This window comes from Tamandua tetradactyla, chromosome 16 (assembly GCF_023851605.1).
Source record: "Tamandua tetradactyla isolate mTamTet1 chromosome 16, mTamTet1.pri, whole genome shotgun sequence".
NCBI lineage: Eukaryota > Metazoa > Chordata > Mammalia > Pilosa > Myrmecophagidae > Tamandua > Tamandua tetradactyla.
In genome coordinates, this window is record NC_135342.1 from 61,854,642 (window position 1) to 61,873,141 (window position 18,500).

Below are 18,500 nucleotides of genomic sequence, written 5' to 3' on the forward strand. Positions count from 1 at the left end.
TCCTAAACTTAATGGGAAACCATTGAAGGGTATAAATGAGGAGTGGTATCAGAGTTGCCTATTTACTATGCTGTGCTGATAATTGTGAGGAGAATAGATAAGAAGGGGCAAGCATACACTTAGGAGGTTGTGCTAGAGTTCTGGTAAGAGATTAGAGTGGCTTGGTCCACATTTCTGGCAATGACAATGGAGAAAAGCAGGGGCACTAGAGTTATATATGTATATTTTCTTTTTTGAAGAATATTTTTGAGAAATCTTCACATACATACAGTCCATACATGGTGTACAATCAGTGGTTTACAGTATCATCACACAGTAGTATATTCATCACCACAATCCTTTTTAGAACATTTGCATCACTCCAGGAAAAGAAATAAAAAGAAAAAAGAAAAAAACTTATAGATCCCATACCACTTACCCCTCCCTCTTATTGACCGCACTAGTATTTCAATCTATTCAATTTATTTTACCCGTTATCTCCCCATTATATATTTATTTATTATCCATATTTTTTTACTCATCTGTCCATATCCTAGGTAAAAGGAGCATCAGACACAAGGTTTTCACAGTCACACAGTCACATTGTAAAAGCTATATCGTATTACAGTTGTCTTTAAGAATCAAGTCTACTGGAACACAGCTCAACAGTTTCAGGTATTTCCCTCCAGCCACTATAATACACCGTAAATTAAAAAAGGATATCTATATGATGCATAAGAATAACCTCCAGGATAACGTCTCGACTATTTGAAATCTCTCAGCCACTGAAACTTTATTGTGTCTCATTTCTCTTTTCCCCCTTTGGTCAAGAAGTCTTTCTCAATCCCATGATGTCAGGTGCCAGCTCATCCTGGGAGTTCTGTCCCACGTTACTAGGGAGATTTACACCCCTGGGAGTACCATGTAGGTGGCAGAGCAGTGATTGTACCTGCCAAGTTGACTTAGAGAGGCCACATCTGAGCAACAAAAGAGGTTCTCTGGGGGGTAACCCCTTTTTTCTTTTTTAAACTTTAAAAATTATATAATATAACATATATACAAATCAAAGAAATAAAAAAACAATAGTTTTCAAAGCACTCTTCAGCAAGTGGTTACAGGACAGATCCCAGAGTTTGTCATGGACTACCATATGATCCTCTCATATTTTCTAGCTGCTCTGAATATAGGAGGCTAGAGGACTTAAATACTTTTTTTGTGTGAAAAATAACATTATACAAAAAAGCAATAATTTTCAAAGCACAGCAGCACAATTATTTAAGAAAAATATTTCAGACTTTGACATGGGTTAAAATTTCAGAATTTTAGGTTTTTACTTCTAGCTGTTCTAAAATACTGGAGACTAAAAGAGATATAAGTTTAATGATTCAGCATTTATATTCATTGTTAAATCCTATCTTCTATGTATAACTCCACCATCACCTTTGATATTTCCATAACTCCCTTTAGGGTTGTTTGGGCCATGGCAATTCTGAATTTTTTGCTATTGAAAGAGTCTGTTACAAATATGGGGTAGGGAGATGGAACTATTTTTAGAATTAAAAAGGAAGAGTACCTAAGACTAAGATGGAACCAGCAAAGGAGGCTGAAAAGGAGGGGCTGGAGAGGTGGGAGGAAAACCAGGAGAGTGCTGGGTCAGGGAAGCCTAGGAAAGAGACATATTCAAGGAAGTGGAAAGGGTCAACCATGTCATATGTTATTAGTGAAAGAGGATGAGGAGAGGTAAGTATCTAGTAGATGAACAACTTTGAGGGAATTGGTGATGTTTATCAGAGCAATTTTGGTAGAATGGCAGACGGGAGTGGGCTGAGGAGTGAAAAAAAGGTAGAGAGAGTGAATATTCATAACTCTGAGCAAAGCACACTGTGCCAGCTTTGTGAATTTTTAGGAGTGACCATATTTTGTTAGAATAAATAAAATAATATTGACAATAGTTATCTCTGAATCAAAGGATTTTGCTGTTCTTCGTTTTCCCTTTTTTTGCCTCTACTTTCAAAGTATTTCTAGAATGGGACCATTTCTCACTACCTCTGCTACGAGCTTTCTGGTCTATGCCACCATCACCTCTCATATTGATTATTAAATTGCCTTCTAACTGGTCTTTCTGCAACTACCCTTACCCTCTAACAATCTGCTCCTAATACAGCAGGCAAAGTTATCATATGAAAACATGTGTCAGATAATGCCAGTCCTGTACTTAAGCCCTTTACTGGCTCCTATTTCATGGGTGTAAATAAAGTTTTTAAAATATCCTAGACATTATCTAACCACTTCCCTCTGTCTTCTTACTGCTATTGTATCATGTGTCTTCTGTTACTCTCTTTTCTCCTCTTTCTGCTCCAGCCAAGTTAGCCACCTTGTCGTTCCTTTAACACACCAGGCAAGTTCCTGTCTTGGGGCTGTTTCCTCTGCTGTACACTCTTTCACCAGATACCAATTTGGCTAACTCCTCAATCTCCTTGAAATTTTTGCTCAGATGTCAACTTCTCAATAAGGCCTACCTCAACTACTCTATTTAAAATTGCAGTCCGTTCCCAGCATTTTCAGTCTCCCTTCTCCTTGATCTTTATTCTTCAGCTCTACCAACTTGCCAACAAACTATGCAGTTTGTTGCTTTTGATTTGTGTTCTCCCACTAAAATGAGCGACGAGTTTTGTCTGTTTTGTTCTCTAATGTATCCCTAGAGACTAGAACAATAACTGGCCTGGATTAAGCACTTAATAAATATCTGTTGGAGTCGAATGAATGAACGTGTATTATTATTTTTCTTTTGATTTTTAACTTTTTTATTGTATATTATAGCACATATGTAAAGCAAAGAAATAAAAAAGCAATAGTTTTCAAAATACTCTTCAACATGTAGTTATAGGACAGATCCCAGAGTTTGTTACCGGCTACCATATGATCCTCTTTTATTTTTCCTTTTAGCTGCTCCAGAATGTAGGAGGCTGGAGGGCTTAAAACACTTTTTTATCATCACAACCGACTTTTTTTCCTTCTTTTTTTTGTGAAAAATAACAGATATACAGAAAAGCTATAAATTTCAAAGCACAGCACCACAGTTAGTTGTGGAACATATTTCAGAGTTTGACATAGGTTACAGTTCCACAGTTTTAGGTTTTTACTTCTAGCTACTCTAAAATACTGGAAACTAAAAGAGATAGCAATTTAATGATTCAGCATTCATATTCATTTGTTAAATCCTGTCTTTTCTATATAACTCTACTGTCACCTACGATCTTTCGGTTCCTTTCTTTAGGGGTGTTTTGACTATAGCAGTTCTAAATTTTTGATACTGGAAGGGTCTGTCACTAATATGCGGTAGGGAGATGGAACTACCTGATGTTCTGGAGGAGCTGGGCCCTTTAGGTTTCAGGACTTATCTGGACCAGGGACCTATCTGGAGATTGTAGGTTTCTGGAATGTTACTCTAGTGCATAGAACCCTTGTGGAATCTTATATATTGCTCTAGGTGTTCTTTAGGATTAGCTGGAATGGTCCTGGTTGGGAGTTGGCAGGTTATGATAGGTACCAAGGTCTAACTGAAGCTTGCAAAAGATCAACCTCCAGAGTAGCCCCTTGACTCTATTTGAACTCTCTCTGCCACTAACACTTTATTAATTACACTTCTTTTCCCCCTTTTCGTCAGGATGGAATTATTGATCCCATGGTGCAGGTCTGGATTCATCCCTGGGAGTCATCTCCCACATCGCTAGGGAGACTTTCACCCCCAAAAGTCATGTCCCATGTAGTAGAGAGGGTAGTGATTTCACTTGCAAATTTGGGTTTAGAGAAACTGAGGCCACATCTGAACAACAAAAGAGGTCCTCCAGAAGTAACTCTTAGGCATGTCTATATGTAGTCTAAGCTTCTCCGCTACCTACTTAAGCTTCACAAGAGTAAGCTTCATCATCGAGGGCATGGCATATTGATTTGGGTATCCCTAAAGTTTGACATAATATCAGGGGATTCCCTGATGGTAAGGTTTAATAGTTCTATATTCGTTCTCCCATCCCTCAGGGGACTTTGCCAATACTTTTTTTTTTAATTAATTAAAAAAATTAACAACAAACAAACAAAAATATTAACATATCATTCCATTCTACATATACAATCAGTAATTCTTAATATCATCACATAGTTGCATATTCATCATTTCTTAGAACATTTGCATCGATTTAGAAAAAGAAATAAAATGATAACAGAAAAAAAAGATTATACATACCATACCCTTTACCCCTCGCTTTCATTTATCACTAGCATTTCAAACTAAATTTATTTTAACATTTGTTCCCCCTAGTATTTATTTTTATTCCATGTGTTCTACTCGTCTGTTGATACGGTAGATAAACGGAGCATCAGACACAAGGTTTTCACAATCACAGAGTCACATTGTGAAAGCTATATCATTGTTCGGTCATCATCAAGAAACATGGCTACTGGAACACAGCTCTACATTTTCAGGCAGTTCCCTCCAGCCTCTCTACTACATCTTGAACAACAAGGTGATATCTACTTAATGCATAAGAATAACCTTCAGGATAACCTCTCAGCTCTGTTTGGAATCTCTCAGCCGTTGATACTTAGTCTCATTTCACTCTTCCCCCTTTGGTCGAGAAGGTTCTCTCAATCCCTTGATGTTAATTCTCAGCTCATTCTAGGGTTTTTCTCAGTCCCTTGATGCTGAGTCTCAGCTCATTCCAGGATTTCTGTCCCACATTGCCAGGAAGGTCCACACCCCTGGGAGTCATGTCCCACGCAGAGAGGGGGAGGGTGGTGAGACTGCTCATCATGTTGGCTGGAGAGAGAGGCCACATCTGAGCAACAAAAGAGGCTCTCTTGGGGGTGACTCTTAGGCCTAAATTTTAAGTAGACTTGAGCTATCCTTTGTGGGGTTAAGTTTCATATGAACAAACCCCAAGACTGGGGGCTCATAGGCCCCTGTTTTCTTATAAGCATTTTCTAAAGGTGACCATACCATTCTTGTTCTTTTGTTTCTGGCTCATTTTGTTTCATCAGATGTCCCACATGTTCATTCACATAGTTGCATGCCTCACGACTCTGTTCCTTTTTCTAGCAGCACAACCTTCATTCATAAGTATACACCATCTTTCACCAATTTACTTCTCCGTCAGTCCATCCTTCAGCCACCTGCATTCATTGGGCATCAGGTATAGGGCCCAAAGTCCATAGTCCATCAACATTCTCAATTTTAGATTATTTCATTGTTCTCAAGAGAAAGCAAACCAATAAGCACACCCTCGCCAAATAGGAAATCTAAACCTCCTCTTAACTCTTGTCCCTCCCCCCATTATTTACCTTTGCTGTTGCTGTGGTAGTACTGATCATTTCCTTTTGAACATAGCTCGTAGCTTGCGATAGCAGTTTCCCCCCTGTACCCTGGACTTAAACACTCTGTGTAGAAGAATCATATCTTTGAAGTATTCTTGAACATGCATTATTTTTGTGATCAGAGAAAAGGAAAACAAACAATATATATTTAAAGGAAGCAGGAGCTGTAGTATACTATCTAATTTAACCTGTCTAGTCAGTTTATCTAAACAACCTAATCACATGGAATCTAGGGTAGGGGATGATATCTTGTTAATTTGTACAGGTTAAGGTAATACTCTGATACATTCCAGATTATTTTGGGCAGGAAATATTAGGAATTCCTGATATTTTCTCAAGTGTTAGGGACTCACAATTTAATAAGCCAAGCCCTTGATCTTGAGGCTTGATCTTGTGAAATCTCTCATTGCAATGGCGAAGCTAAGCCTACTTTATAATTATGCCTAAGAGTCACCCCCACAGAACCTCTTTTGTGGCTCAGATGTGGCATCTCTCTTTAAGCCAGCTCTGCAAATCACCACCCTCCCTGCTATGTGGGACATGACTCCCAGGTGTGTAAGTCTCCCTGGCATTGTGGGACATGACTCCCAGGGATGAGCCTGGCCTTGGCATCGTGGAATTGAGAATGCCTTCTTGACCAAAAGGGGGAAAACAAATGGAACGAAATAAGGTATCAGTGGCTAAGAGATTTCAAGTAGAGTCAAGAGGTAATTCTGGAGGTTATTCTTATGCAGACTTCAGCCAGAAATTGCAAGTTGCCACAGTATGCCAAGCCCCAGCCAACAGTATTCCTGAAAACCTGAAACAATATCCTGGGCTCTATCCAAGACTCTATAAGTGTTTTACCTAGTAAGTTTATTTTTTCAGAAACTAAGGCTTCAAGGTTTTTCCTATGCCAGATAAGCCCCGAAACCCAGAGCTACCAGTCTCTCCAAAAATATCAACTGGTTTCTTAGCTCTTCCTCATAAGGTCTATACCCCTTTCCAGCATGAAGGAGTTAAAATGGTAATTGCCTAGATATCCCTGAAGATTGAGATAATGATTAAATGAGAGGGAGGAGGTGTAATGGAGAAATTTGGATTTAACAAATGATTATGGCTACTGACTCATTATATAGGTGTTTCTTTTTAGTTTCTATATAGTATTAGAATAGCTATAAGGAGATACCTGAAATTGTTGAGGTGTGTTCCAGTAGCTCTGATCTTTGATAATAATTGTATAGCTATATACTAAAAAAAAGGTCAGTTACCCATGTTTGTATGGATCTACTTCTTGATGTTTTGTTTTGTTCCACTGATCTATATATCTGTCTCTAACGGTACTGCATTGTCTTAATTGACTTACCTTTATTGTATGTCTTTTAAGTTGAACAAAATGCTTAACTTTTATAGGGGTTCATAAAGTGGCCGGGATATGGGATGTTTGGGGTTTTCTTTTATTTTTTCTGGAGTAATGCAGATGTTCTAAGATTGATCATGTAATGATATTGATTGTATATTTTGGATGGGTTGTATGGCATATGAATATATCTCAATAAAGTTACATTTGGAAAAAAAAAAAGAAAGGAAGCAGGAAAGCCTATCCTGGTTAGTGGAAGTTATTTTCTTCATTTGAATTTCTGTTTTCCTCTTCTTCAGGCTTTAACAAAGGAATAATGATTATGAACAGCTTCTCTTTGTGCTACCACAACAAACTTATCTTAGCCCCTATGGTACGGGTAGGGACTCTTCCAATGCGGCTGCTGGCCCTGGATTATGGAGCGGACATTGTTTACTGTGAGGTAAGAAACTCCTGATTTTCCTGGAGTGCTTTTGCACAAGTGCAGTTCCCCTATTTGTGTGTGGGAGTGGTCCGGAGTTGGAGGGCAGTGTGGTAGAGGCAGAATGGAAACTCACTTCACTGACTGAAGGCAGGAGGAGATAAATATGCATGATTTCTAGGAGCCCTGTGAAGGGCCAGGAGCCTGGGCAAAATGGAGGCATCGTGGGGCACCCTGGACCAGGTAAATGGATGAGTATGGTGTATACCATGGTCCCCTGTAGGGGTCATTATACGTTCAATTTGTGAATGAATGAACTCAGGGATCAGGAGGAAAAGGAAAAGAACCAGAATCAAACTCAGCTGGCTGAATTTGGTTTAGGTAGCCATAGGATTTTCTGGTGGTGGTAGCTAGTTGGCCAGTAGAATACTTGTTGATTTCTTTGGAGAATATTAGGGTTTCAGACCCAGGCTTTCAAGGCACTTCCTAGGGAAAATAGAATTACTGGAGTAGCTGATATTGGAGAGTGAGGGAGTATGAATAGTGGCTCTCAATTGGGCATGTATCAGAATTATCTGGGGAGATCCCCTAGTCCCCATTTCTCATATATCCCCCTAGTGGGTTTGAGAAGTTTTTTAAGAAAAAGCTACCCAAGTGCTTCTGATATTTCCAGACTGCTAAGTTTAAAAGCCACTGTGGTGGAGATAGGATGGAGAGGTGAGTGTAGCTATAAAAGGACAACACTGGGGATCCTTGGAATGATGGAACTGTTCTGTATCTTGACTTCATCAAGGTCGGTATCCTGGTTGTGAGATTGATTGTAGTTTTGTCAGATGCTACCTTTGGGGAAAATTGGGTAAAGGATGTGTAGAATCTCTCTCACATTCTTGTAACCATATGTGAGTCCACAATGTTCTCAAAATAAAAAAGTTTAATGATAATTTTTAAGAAGCCTCTAGTATAGAGAGTAGGGAAGGATTAGGAGGTACCTTGGGGAAATATCCCCTTGTGCATGAAATGTGGAGGGAATAGAAATCAATGATAGAAAAGATAAAAGAGGGAGAAAAATTGGCAAACTAAAGTGAGTAGTAAGGGAAGGCAAAAATGAGGTCTCAACTATTAAGATGATGTAGAGAAAACAAATTGCAAAAAGACTAATACTAGTAAATAAGATAGGCTTGATCCTTAGTCCCAAGGAATTTATAAACTGTAATCACAAAATTTAATTTCCACGGGAACCAAACAGATCATAAAGGATGAAACACATTCTGTCAGGGAGATAATAGAAAGTGAAAATTGTGGGAAATTGGAAAGTACATGCCCCTTTTAAAGGGAATTGTGCCATGAGGGTGGCCTATGAGGGTGGCTCAGTGTAGCCAGATACAGATTGCTGAGAGTTTTCAAGAGGAGTTCAGGTCTTTGTTTTGCTTTATCTTGTTTTGTTTTTGAAACATAGGGCAACTATGCCACAGTGTAAATACTTGTGGAGTTAATGGATTGAAGTGTGAACATCAAATGAGAAAGTAGAGCTAGGGTTGCTAACTACCCTTTCCAGAATTTAAGAGGTTAAGAGAGGAAGAGAAGTACAGATAGATAGCTTGAAGTGAAGAAAGCATGTTTCTAGGATAAGACGAAAAGGCAATGAGGAGAGGCCTGAAGATTTGGAGGTGGCAGGGGGGCAGAGTCGATAGCAAATCCAGGTCTAGGAGGGGATAGGATTCTTGCTGAGGTGGCTGGTACTTGCCTTCCTTTGAGATGGGGCAAGAAAGTAAGAATGATGATGATAGAAGGGAAGAAAGCTGAGGATTTTCATGCCTGAGAGACTTGTTTTATAAGATGTAGGGGACTAGGATTCTATAGAACATGAGTATGGCAAGAGTGAGGTACGGACTTGAAGAAAGCGAAGAAGTTTTGGTCCAGTCCTATGGGCAAGAAGGATGACTGGGAGGTTTGTTCAGCAGCCAGGTTTACCTGGTGATGCTGGTTTGCAATGTTACGGAAAGAAAGGGAGAAGCCTGGCAGAGGGTGTGCCCATGACTGGGGATTAGCATGTCAGTACCTGTAGCGGACAGAGGCAGAGACATCTAGTGTGCTGGCAGAGGAATCTAATGTACTGGGTGGGAAGGGGAGAGTATATGTTGTGCAGAGGTACAGGGTGGGGGTCAGAAAGGGAGGTTCCAGAGTTTAGGATCACAGAGGTTCAAGACCTGACTCCCAAGTGGTTTATCCAAGTGGAGAAGAGGAGGTCCAAGAAATGTGAGCAAGAGTCTTAGTGTGCTGCCATGAGCCTTTCAGGCTGCTAGAACATGCCTAGGCCAGGGAGGAGCCAGAGTCCAGTCCCTGGGGAGTGTGGGTAGCACACTGAGCATTATTTATTTGGTCACTCACCCTTTGAGCCAGCACTCAGGGCCCTAGGTGGTCATCCAGGGGTTAGGTACTGCCTTTCCTGGCCAACACTTTCCATGCCCTCCAGAAAAATCTCCTGGGTTTGAAAGGGGATTGGGGGAAGGGGTGGTGAGAAATCATTGACTCTGAGCCTGAGGATTAGGGACCAAAAAGGTCAAATTTCAGAGAACTTCATCTGTGATTACTTATCTTTTCTGTGGTTACCCCTTCTACAAACACCCCCAACCCCCAACCCACACCCCCACCATGACAATAACTGGGAGGGACGTACTAGTCCCTCATCCATTTATTCCATGTGTACTGACAGGGTCCTGCAAGACGACTAAGACTCGAGGGTGAAGCCCCCTGCTTCTTCCTTGCTACCCCACCTCAAATACATCTCTCCATCTCTGTCCAGCTGCACCTTCCCCATGATCACCTCAAGGCTCAGGGTAAATGGTATCTCTTTTCTCTCCAACTATGCTTCATATACCTTTTCCATCGATTATTTGCCTACTCTTGATGATCTACTATGTCCCCTCCCCCCTCAGCCCTTTGCCTTTAGTAAAGGTAAGAAATGCTTCACCGAGTGCTAGCCCTTTATTTTCAAATTTAGTTTTGCCCCTGCTAGGCCTGTAGAAACATCAGCTCACCAAGGTTCAAACCTATTCTGGGGGAAGATTCTGGTGGCTGATAAAATTGACCTCCCTTGGCCTTCACTTTTCCTGTGCAGGCAACATTTTTCTGGGGGGTTGTGTTCACTGGGAAGCATATGGAGTAAAACACCATAGGAAAGTGAGTGATTCCGTTATAGCACAATGCCTGTTCTAGATGGCCACTCTGTTTATAGTCCTTAGAGAATCAGTTTGTGCTGATGGAGTCGTGGAAGCTGGGCAGTGGAGCAGTGCTGCCAGTTCAAGTCTCTCCATCAGCCACTTCTTTGGAAATTCTTAGGGATGTTTTCAAGCACTTTGGAAGTTATGGGCATTTGTGATAACTCAGATATAGCACTTATGATTGGGCAAAGCTTGGTTTTCCTTGTGAATGTCACCACCAGAGCCAGTCGCAAAGAGTCTGTGTGGCTTACAAAGGGACCTCAGCCCAAGGAGACCTTAGGCCCTCCATCCAGGCCTAACATCTGTGCAGAGCAGAGTTGGACAGGGGCAGGCAGGCAAGCTCTTGGACAGGTAGCTGGCAGGGACTGGGTCCTGAGTACTTGGCATTGTACGTTGTGGTACCTGGTGCCCCCTGGTGGATCCAGCATCACTCTGCGTGGAGAAGTGGCCTGGCCCACATTGCAGTACCTTACAAGCTGCCTGGGTAATCTTGTCTGCTTCCCATGTGGTGGCCCATCTCTGGGATTAGATAGTAAACTATCCCACTTGTCTCACAGGACCTGGTGTAGGACCTAGGACATGCCAGACATGCAGGTACCTTCTTAAAACCTCTGTGAGGCCCTCAGCCCCAGGAGGTGACGAAAAGATGAGCCAACCTAACAAAAGTTGAAGGATGGCAATCCTGATTCTCCACTAGGGTCTGCTTTATTGACAGGAATTTTCCAGGACTGCCTCAGAGGCATTTTTATTTCTAATACATAAGAACAATGGGCCGTCCAGTGGCCCTGGCTATGAGGGGACACCTACCTAGTAGACTTGTACACCTTTTAATAAGCAGCATCAAGGGAGAGGGCAATGTTCTTAAAAGGCTAAAATTAACTGAATGGTTGCTTTTTTAAAAACTCTTTTTGGAAATAATTTCAATTTTATAGAAAAGTTGTAGGATTTGTACAGAGAATACTCATTTATATACACGCTTTACTCAGTTTGACCTACTGTCAATATTTTGCTTGATTTGTTTTATAATTTGTTCACTCTATTTTTTCCTTAGCCATTTGAGAATAAGTCACATACTCCATGATGCCTCACCCCCAAACACCTCATTGATATTTCCTAAAAATAAGATCATTCTCCTGTACAACTAATTAAATTTCTTTAGTTTCCATAGGTTTATTCAGATTTCTTCTTGAGCCAGTTTTTGGTCGTTTGTGTGTTTCTAGGAATTTGTCTTTTTCGTCTAGGTTATCTTATTTGTTGGCATAGTTGCTCATAGTATCCCTTTATAATCCTTTCCAGTTCTGTAAAGTTGATAATAATGTCCCTTCTTTCATTCTTTTTTTTGGCATGGGCAGGCACCGGAAATCAGACGCGGGTCTCTAGCATGGCAGATGAGAACTCTGCCTGCTGAGCTACTGTGGCCCGCTGTCCTCTTTCATTCTTTATTTTGATTTTTCTCTCTTTTTCTTGGTAAGTCTAGCTAGTGGATTGTCAATTTTGTTGCTCTTTTTAAGGAACCAACTTCTGGTTTTGTTGATTTTCTCTTATGTTTTTAAATTTTCTATTTCATTTATTTTCAAATTAATCTTTATTGTGTGTTTCCTTCTGCTTGTTTTGGGTTTAGTTTGTTCTTTTTTTCAATATTTTAAATTGGGGGAGTTGGTTATTGGTTTGATTATCTTTCTTCTTAAAAAGCATTTACACTTCCCGGTGCCTGCCCATGTGAAAAAAAAAGAAAAAGAAAAAAGAAAAAAAAAACATTTACAGCTATAAATTTTTCTCTAAGCACTGTTTTTGCTGCCATTTTTGTATGCTATGTTTTCATTTCATTCATCTCATTTCATAATTTCCCTTGTGATTTCTTCTCTGACCCATTGGTTACTTAGGAATTTCTACATATTGATAAATTTTCCAAATTTCCTTCTGTTATTTATTTTGAATTTCATCCCATTATGGTCAGATAACATATTTTGTATGATTGTAATTTTAAAAAATTTATTGAGACTTCTATTTATATACATTTTAAGTTTCTTTCTTTTGTATTAAGTAGATAACTTCTAGTGTACCCTTTTACTTCCTTGTCATTTCCTTTTCTGTGTATTTTTAAATTATTTTCTTGCTGGGATTATAATTACTATCCTAATTTATAACAGTCTAGTTTGGATTAATACCAATTTAATTTCAATAACATGCAAAAAACTTTTGATCCTAAACAACTTCGTTCTCTTACCCTCCTTTGTATTATCATTGTCATATAATGTAATCATTATACTTTGTGTGCCCATCAATACCGATTTGTAATTATTGCTTTATTCATTTGTCTCTTATACTTTATGCAGTTGGCTATGGTCTGAACTTATCCATTTTTCTACTTTCTGGCAAGTTTGATCGTTGCTTCTGATTCTCCTTCATCCTGCTCTCCCTTTTATGTCAGTGGTATTGGGCTTCAGGTCTTTGGGTTCTGCTCATCATTGTCAGGTTTCTCTTGAGTCACTTATTTGTAATTTGCATTTAGAAAGTGATTTCTAATGAAGGATTGAAGTGTTGGCAGACATGGGCAGTTAATAAGAAAAAGAAAGGGTAATTAATTTTGGGATGGTCTTTTTTTGAGGGAGAATTGTACAAGTTTTCAATCTGAGTGTGTTTGTGTTTCTGAAAACAAGGAACATACCAAAGATCCCTTAACCAAACTGGAGACTAAAAAAGTCTACCTGGATATGTCAGAGGTGTGGCGAGATGGCATTGAGCGACACTGGCAATAAACTGTTATGATCAACTGAGACAGAGAAAGCAAGCCAAGTGGAATGGGAGAAGGTGAAGGTAGCAGAACACATTTCAGATATAGGAATTTAACACATGGCAGAGGAAGAATTACCCAAAAGTAGAGTACTTTGCAATAAAATGCTGTTCAGAACATTGGACAGCCATATGGAAAAAAAGTGACCAGTAAATCACCTTAATTTTCAGAGAAATTAAAAAGCTAGATGAACTTTAAAAAGAAGAAAAAGGACCAATTAAAATCATATTCTTTAACTATGTAATGAAGATTTATTTAGGAACTAGAGGGCATTGTTAGGGATAGTATCTTCTATAGAATAAAATATTCTATGTGACAAAAATTGTGGAAATGATGCTAATTGTGCTGGTTTGAAAGGATGTATGTCCCCTAAAAAAGCCATATTTTAATCAAAATCCCATTTCACAAAGGCAGAATAATCCCTATTCAATACTGTATGTTTGAAACTGATCATCTCTCTGGAGATGTGATTTAATTAAGAGTGGTTGTTAAGCTGGATTAGGTGACAACATGTCTCCACCCATTTGGGTGGATCTTAATAAGTTTCTGGAGTCCTATAAAAGAGGAAACATTTTGGAGAATGAAAGAGATTCAGAGAGGGCAGAGCAGAATGACATAGTCACGAGAAGCAGAGTCCACCAGTCAGTGACTTTTGGAGATGAAGAAGAAACATGCCTCCCAGGGAGCTTCATGAAACAGGAAACCAGGAGAAGAAGCTAGCAGATGACGTCGTGCTTGCCATGTGCCCTTCCAGATGAGAGAGGAACCCTGACCGTGTTTACCATGTGCCTTTCCACTTGAGAGAGAAACCCTGAACTTCATCGGCCTTCTTGAACCAAGGTATCTTTCCCTGGATGCCTTTGATTGGATATTTCTATAGACTTGTAATCGGGACATTTTCTTGGCCTTAGAACTATAAACTAGCAACTTATTAAATTCCCCTTTTTAAAAGCCATTCCGTTTCTGGTATATTGCATTCCAGCAGCTAGCAAACGAGAACAATAATGTTATAGGAAAAATATTTGTGGCAATTGAGACAGCAAAAAGCTCAATATCCAATTTGTCTAAGAATAGATTTTTATCTTCTGCACAACTTATATATGTATAAAAGGCAAATTACTGTGCAGAAGAAGCACAGACTATAAACTCTACCATGTGGAAAAGCAATGTGTTCATTAAAGAAATACAGTAAAAACACTATACTCATAGAACTAACTGGTATGAATAACATTGATAAACATTAGAATTGGGGATGTGTGGATTAGCAGGTATACTTGTGATTTTATTAGTGACAGTTGAAATTAATTTATCCACTTGACAAGCAGTTGAATATTTGCTGTGTAAACTGGTCTTGAACCAGGCTTTAGCAGATGTTTAGTGAAAATTTATAACATCTAGATGCTAATGATTCAGAAATGACTTAAAAACTGTCCATGGTCTAAGGGCTTTTTTGGTATATAGAATCAGAGAATAAAACAAAACATTTCGAGGGCCATTTTTGCCTTAACTCTTCCTCCTGAGGCTCAGACTATGTGGCAATGATCCTCAAAGCACATTCTCTAATGGTGAAGGTACAATAGGTGCTACTATGACTAGCATGCAAAGAAACAGTGGTAAGGACTATAAAGGTAGAATTGGCAAGAGGGCTTGGGAATTCCAAAGAGAACATGAGGCATGGGACCCGAAACAGGACTTGCCTTGCTTCACTCTGCTCATGACCCAGCTGAAATTCAGTCTGGTTGCTGAACTTCTTATATACACAGGCTGACCCAGTTGTCTGCTTGCCTTCTTGTCTGCCCTTGCAACCAGGGTCATTAGTTGCAGGTGTTCTCTGTTGATCCCATCCTTTTGGATGCCACAGTGATTCTTGGGGCTTGGATGCCAGTCAGGTGTCCAAACTACTTGGTGGTGATTATTTGTTTGGTCAGGCCCAGAAAGCCTCAGATGCTCGATGACCTAAGTATGAATTGGAGATAGTAGTCACTGAAAAGCACCTAAGCGTGTATTAACCCTAAGGGTGGGTGTGCTGTGGGGAGTCCTGTGAATGTCATGGGGGCACCCTTGGCTACTTTAGCCCTAGATGCCCTCATGAGAGCAAACAAGGGCCATTCTGCTCATATGGTTGGGGTTGTGGCTTGCTGAGGCTCATAGGGAGTCAGTATAGGAACATGCACCTGGGGTGAGAGGTTCTTCCTTTCTCCTTCTGGACCCAAGAATCCCTGGGCATGAGTTTCTGGGCAGTGGACCAGGTTCCTGGCTCTTCTAATTTGTCTTCCATGCTGAAAAGATCTGCTGAAACCATCACTGACCACAACAGAGGACAGTCTTTTCTCCCACTAGGAATTACAGAATTTCAGTCCTTCAGGTGACATGAGGTTTCCCTTAATTTTTATTGTGCTGATTTTGAAGAAATCCCTTTCTCCTTTCTTTCCAGAATCTGTTTAGCTATCTCCAGAAAAGAGGAACTTTCATTTCCCCACATTGTTATCTATGTGGGATTGGAGTTTTAGCCATTTCTTCCATGTGCTTCTCTTAAAGATTTTCTTTATTGGGTAGTACAATGGTGGCTCAGTGGCAAAGTTCTTTCCTGCCATGTGGGAGAGCAGGGTTTGATTCCTGGAGCCTGCCATCTGCCCCCCCCCCCCCCGCCCCCCCAAAAAGTTTGTCTTTATTGGTTCCAGTTTTGTCCTTGGGCATTTCCTGGGAACCCTTCACTGCCTGTCCTTCTGCCCTTTACCTAGAGGTGAGGTTGGAGGATCCTTGAGGGGGTGGGCTTGAGTTGAGATTAATAGGTGAGTGAAGTGTCCAGGTGTTCATTCCTTGAGCCATTATCTTCTATCTGGCTCCTTGAGTGCTCACGCCTTCCAGGCCCTAAGCATTTCCATCTCTCGGAAGAACAGCTGATTGAGGGTAGCTCACACAGGACCCTGCTGTCTGTGCTAAGGTGAGGAGGACGTGCTATATGTCCCCCAAAATGTGAATTGCTGTTAGTAATGGGATAACAGGCCAAGAGGTCCCCATTAACTGTGCAGTGAAGGTTCGCCCCCACCCCTCCCATTCCAGGGGCCTATATACCTGCGACTGACAAGTGCCCTCTGATTCTTCCCCAGGAGCTGATCGACCTGAAGATGCTTCAGTGCAAGAGAGTTGTTAATGGTGAGTGCAGCTCTGGCCTCAGGAGTGTGTGTATGGCCAGCTGGGCCAAAGCCACACTGCCACTGCCCCTGCCTGGGAGTGACAGGGCTCTCCTTGTCTGTACCATGTGGTTTTAGGGATCACATGCTCCCTTCAGAGCAGTCACTACTCTCGACAGATCATGATAAAAAGCCAGATGGGAAGCAGGCTTAGAATGCCTTGCATCCATAGGCTTGTTGGCATGGAAATCACCTTGGTTCATAGTATAGGAGAGACTAGGAATCTTGGAGTCAGCATGGCTCCATACTGGTTCTAGCTTTACCACTCATTAGCCATGTGACTTTGGGCAAATCACATGACCCCTCTCTGCTTCAGTTTCTTTATCTGTAAAATGAAAATCATAATCCCTGCTTTACTTAAATGATAGGTTAGGAGTGAGGATCAAATAAGATAAAGTACATGTAAATACTTTCACACCTAAAGCGTTGTGCAAATGGAAGTGGTAGTGTTGGATTGTGTTTTTGTTTATACTTTATTGATGATGCTGATTCTGCTTTTATTAGAGGTTGTAGGTTTCTAGAAAGTTACACTAGTGCATGGAACCTTTGTAGAATCTTACATATCACCCTAGGTGTTCTTAAGGATTGGCTGAAATGGTTTTGGTTGGGTTTTGGCAAGATACGGTAGGTAGCAATGTCTAACTGTAGCTTACGTAAGAATGATCTCCAGAGAAGCTTCTCAACTCTATTTGAACTCTGTGAGTCACTGATACCTTATTTGTTACACTTCTTTCCGCCCTTTTGGTCAGGATGGCATTGTTGACCCCCTGGTGCCAGGACTAGGCTCATTTCTGGGAGGCGTCTCGCATGCTGCCAGGGAGACTTTCACTTCTGGATGTCATGTCCCACGTAGTGGGTAGGGCAGTGATTTTCACTTGTAGAGTCGGGCTTAGAGAGAGTGAAACTACATCTGAGCAACATAAGAGGTCCTCCAGAAGTAACTCTTAGGCATTCCTATAGGTAGGCTAAGCGTCTCTGTTACATACATAAGTGAAGCTTATTTCTGTAGTGGAGAAGCTAACCCTACCTATAGTTATGCCTAAGAGTTACTTCCAGAAAACCTCTTTTGTTGCTCAGATGTGGCCTTTTTCTCTCTCTGTGCCCCACTCTGCAAGGAAAATCATTAACCTACCCTCTATGTGGAACATGACATCTAGAGGTAGAAATCTTCCTGGGAATGTGGAACATGACTCCTGGGGATGAGCCTCTCCTGGCACCATGGGATTGGCAACACCTTCCTTACCAAAAGGGGGAAAAGAAATGTAAGAAAATAAAATAGTAGCGGCTAAGAGAGTTTAAATAGAGTCGAGCAGCTATTATGGAGGCTACTCTATGCAAGCTTCAGCTACATATTGCTAACCACCATGATTTGCCAAAACCAACATCACTCCTGTCAACCCTAAAGAACACCTAGGGCTCTATCTGAGATTCTACAAAAGTTTCATACACTGATATTACTTTCCAGAAACCTACTACAACCTCCAGATGGTTCCTAGGCCAGTTAAGACCTGAAACCCAGAGGGGCCAACCTCTCCAAGAACATGAACTAGTTCCATCCCCCAATTCCATATAGTTGATACCCCTTTCCAACATGAAAAATTACAATGGGGATAGCCCAAATACCCTAAACATTTGGAGAAGGATCAAAGGAGAAGGCGGAGTTTTAACAGAGAAGATAGGATTTAACAAATGACTCTGACGGCTGAATCATTGTGTTGATATTTCTTTTAGTCTCCAGTATCTTAGAACAGCTAGAAGGAAAAACCTGAAATTGTGGAACTGTAACCTTTACCTGACTCTGAAATCTGCTTTGTCACTACTTGTTATAATGTACTTCAAAATTTATGTTTTTTGTGTATATATGATATATTCTCAATAAGAAATGTTAAAAAAATCTCATTTAATTCTCAAAACAGCCCTTGAGGTAGGCATTTTCTTCATCTGCTATGTCAGTTACTTTCATGTAGTATTCATCTTTGAGTGCTAATAATAGTATTTATTATAGAGTATGATTATGAGGAGCAAGTGAGATAATATAGTAAATCTCTGCTTATGGTACCTGACTACATGGTAAGTAATTAAGACGTCACTCTGAGCTTCAGGGTACATCTTCCAAGAAAATTGAGGTAAAATCGGTGACATAGACAAGGTGTAACATATGCACACTTTCCCCCAATGTTTT

At 40.5% G+C, this 18,500-nt stretch overlaps 1 protein-coding gene across 4 annotated transcripts in view; it reads left to right on the forward strand.

Moving 5' to 3' along the window:
* DUS2 (dihydrouridine synthase 2) overlaps positions 1-18,500 on the forward strand; it is a 50,686-nt gene that overhangs the window by 5,840 nt on the left and 26,346 nt on the right. For 2 of the 4 annotated variants that reach the window (XM_077132819.1, XM_077132820.1), the window contains 2 exons: positions 6,988-7,130; positions 16,235-16,280. In XM_077132819.1, the coding sequence (XP_076988934.1) occupies positions 6,988-7,130; positions 16,235-16,280 (189 nt within the window). Of the gene's footprint in view, positions 1-6,987; positions 7,131-13,836; positions 13,965-16,234; positions 16,281-18,500 lie in introns of those variants that run through there. The other 2 variants (XM_077132822.1, XM_077132821.1) reach the window with 2 other exon arrangements.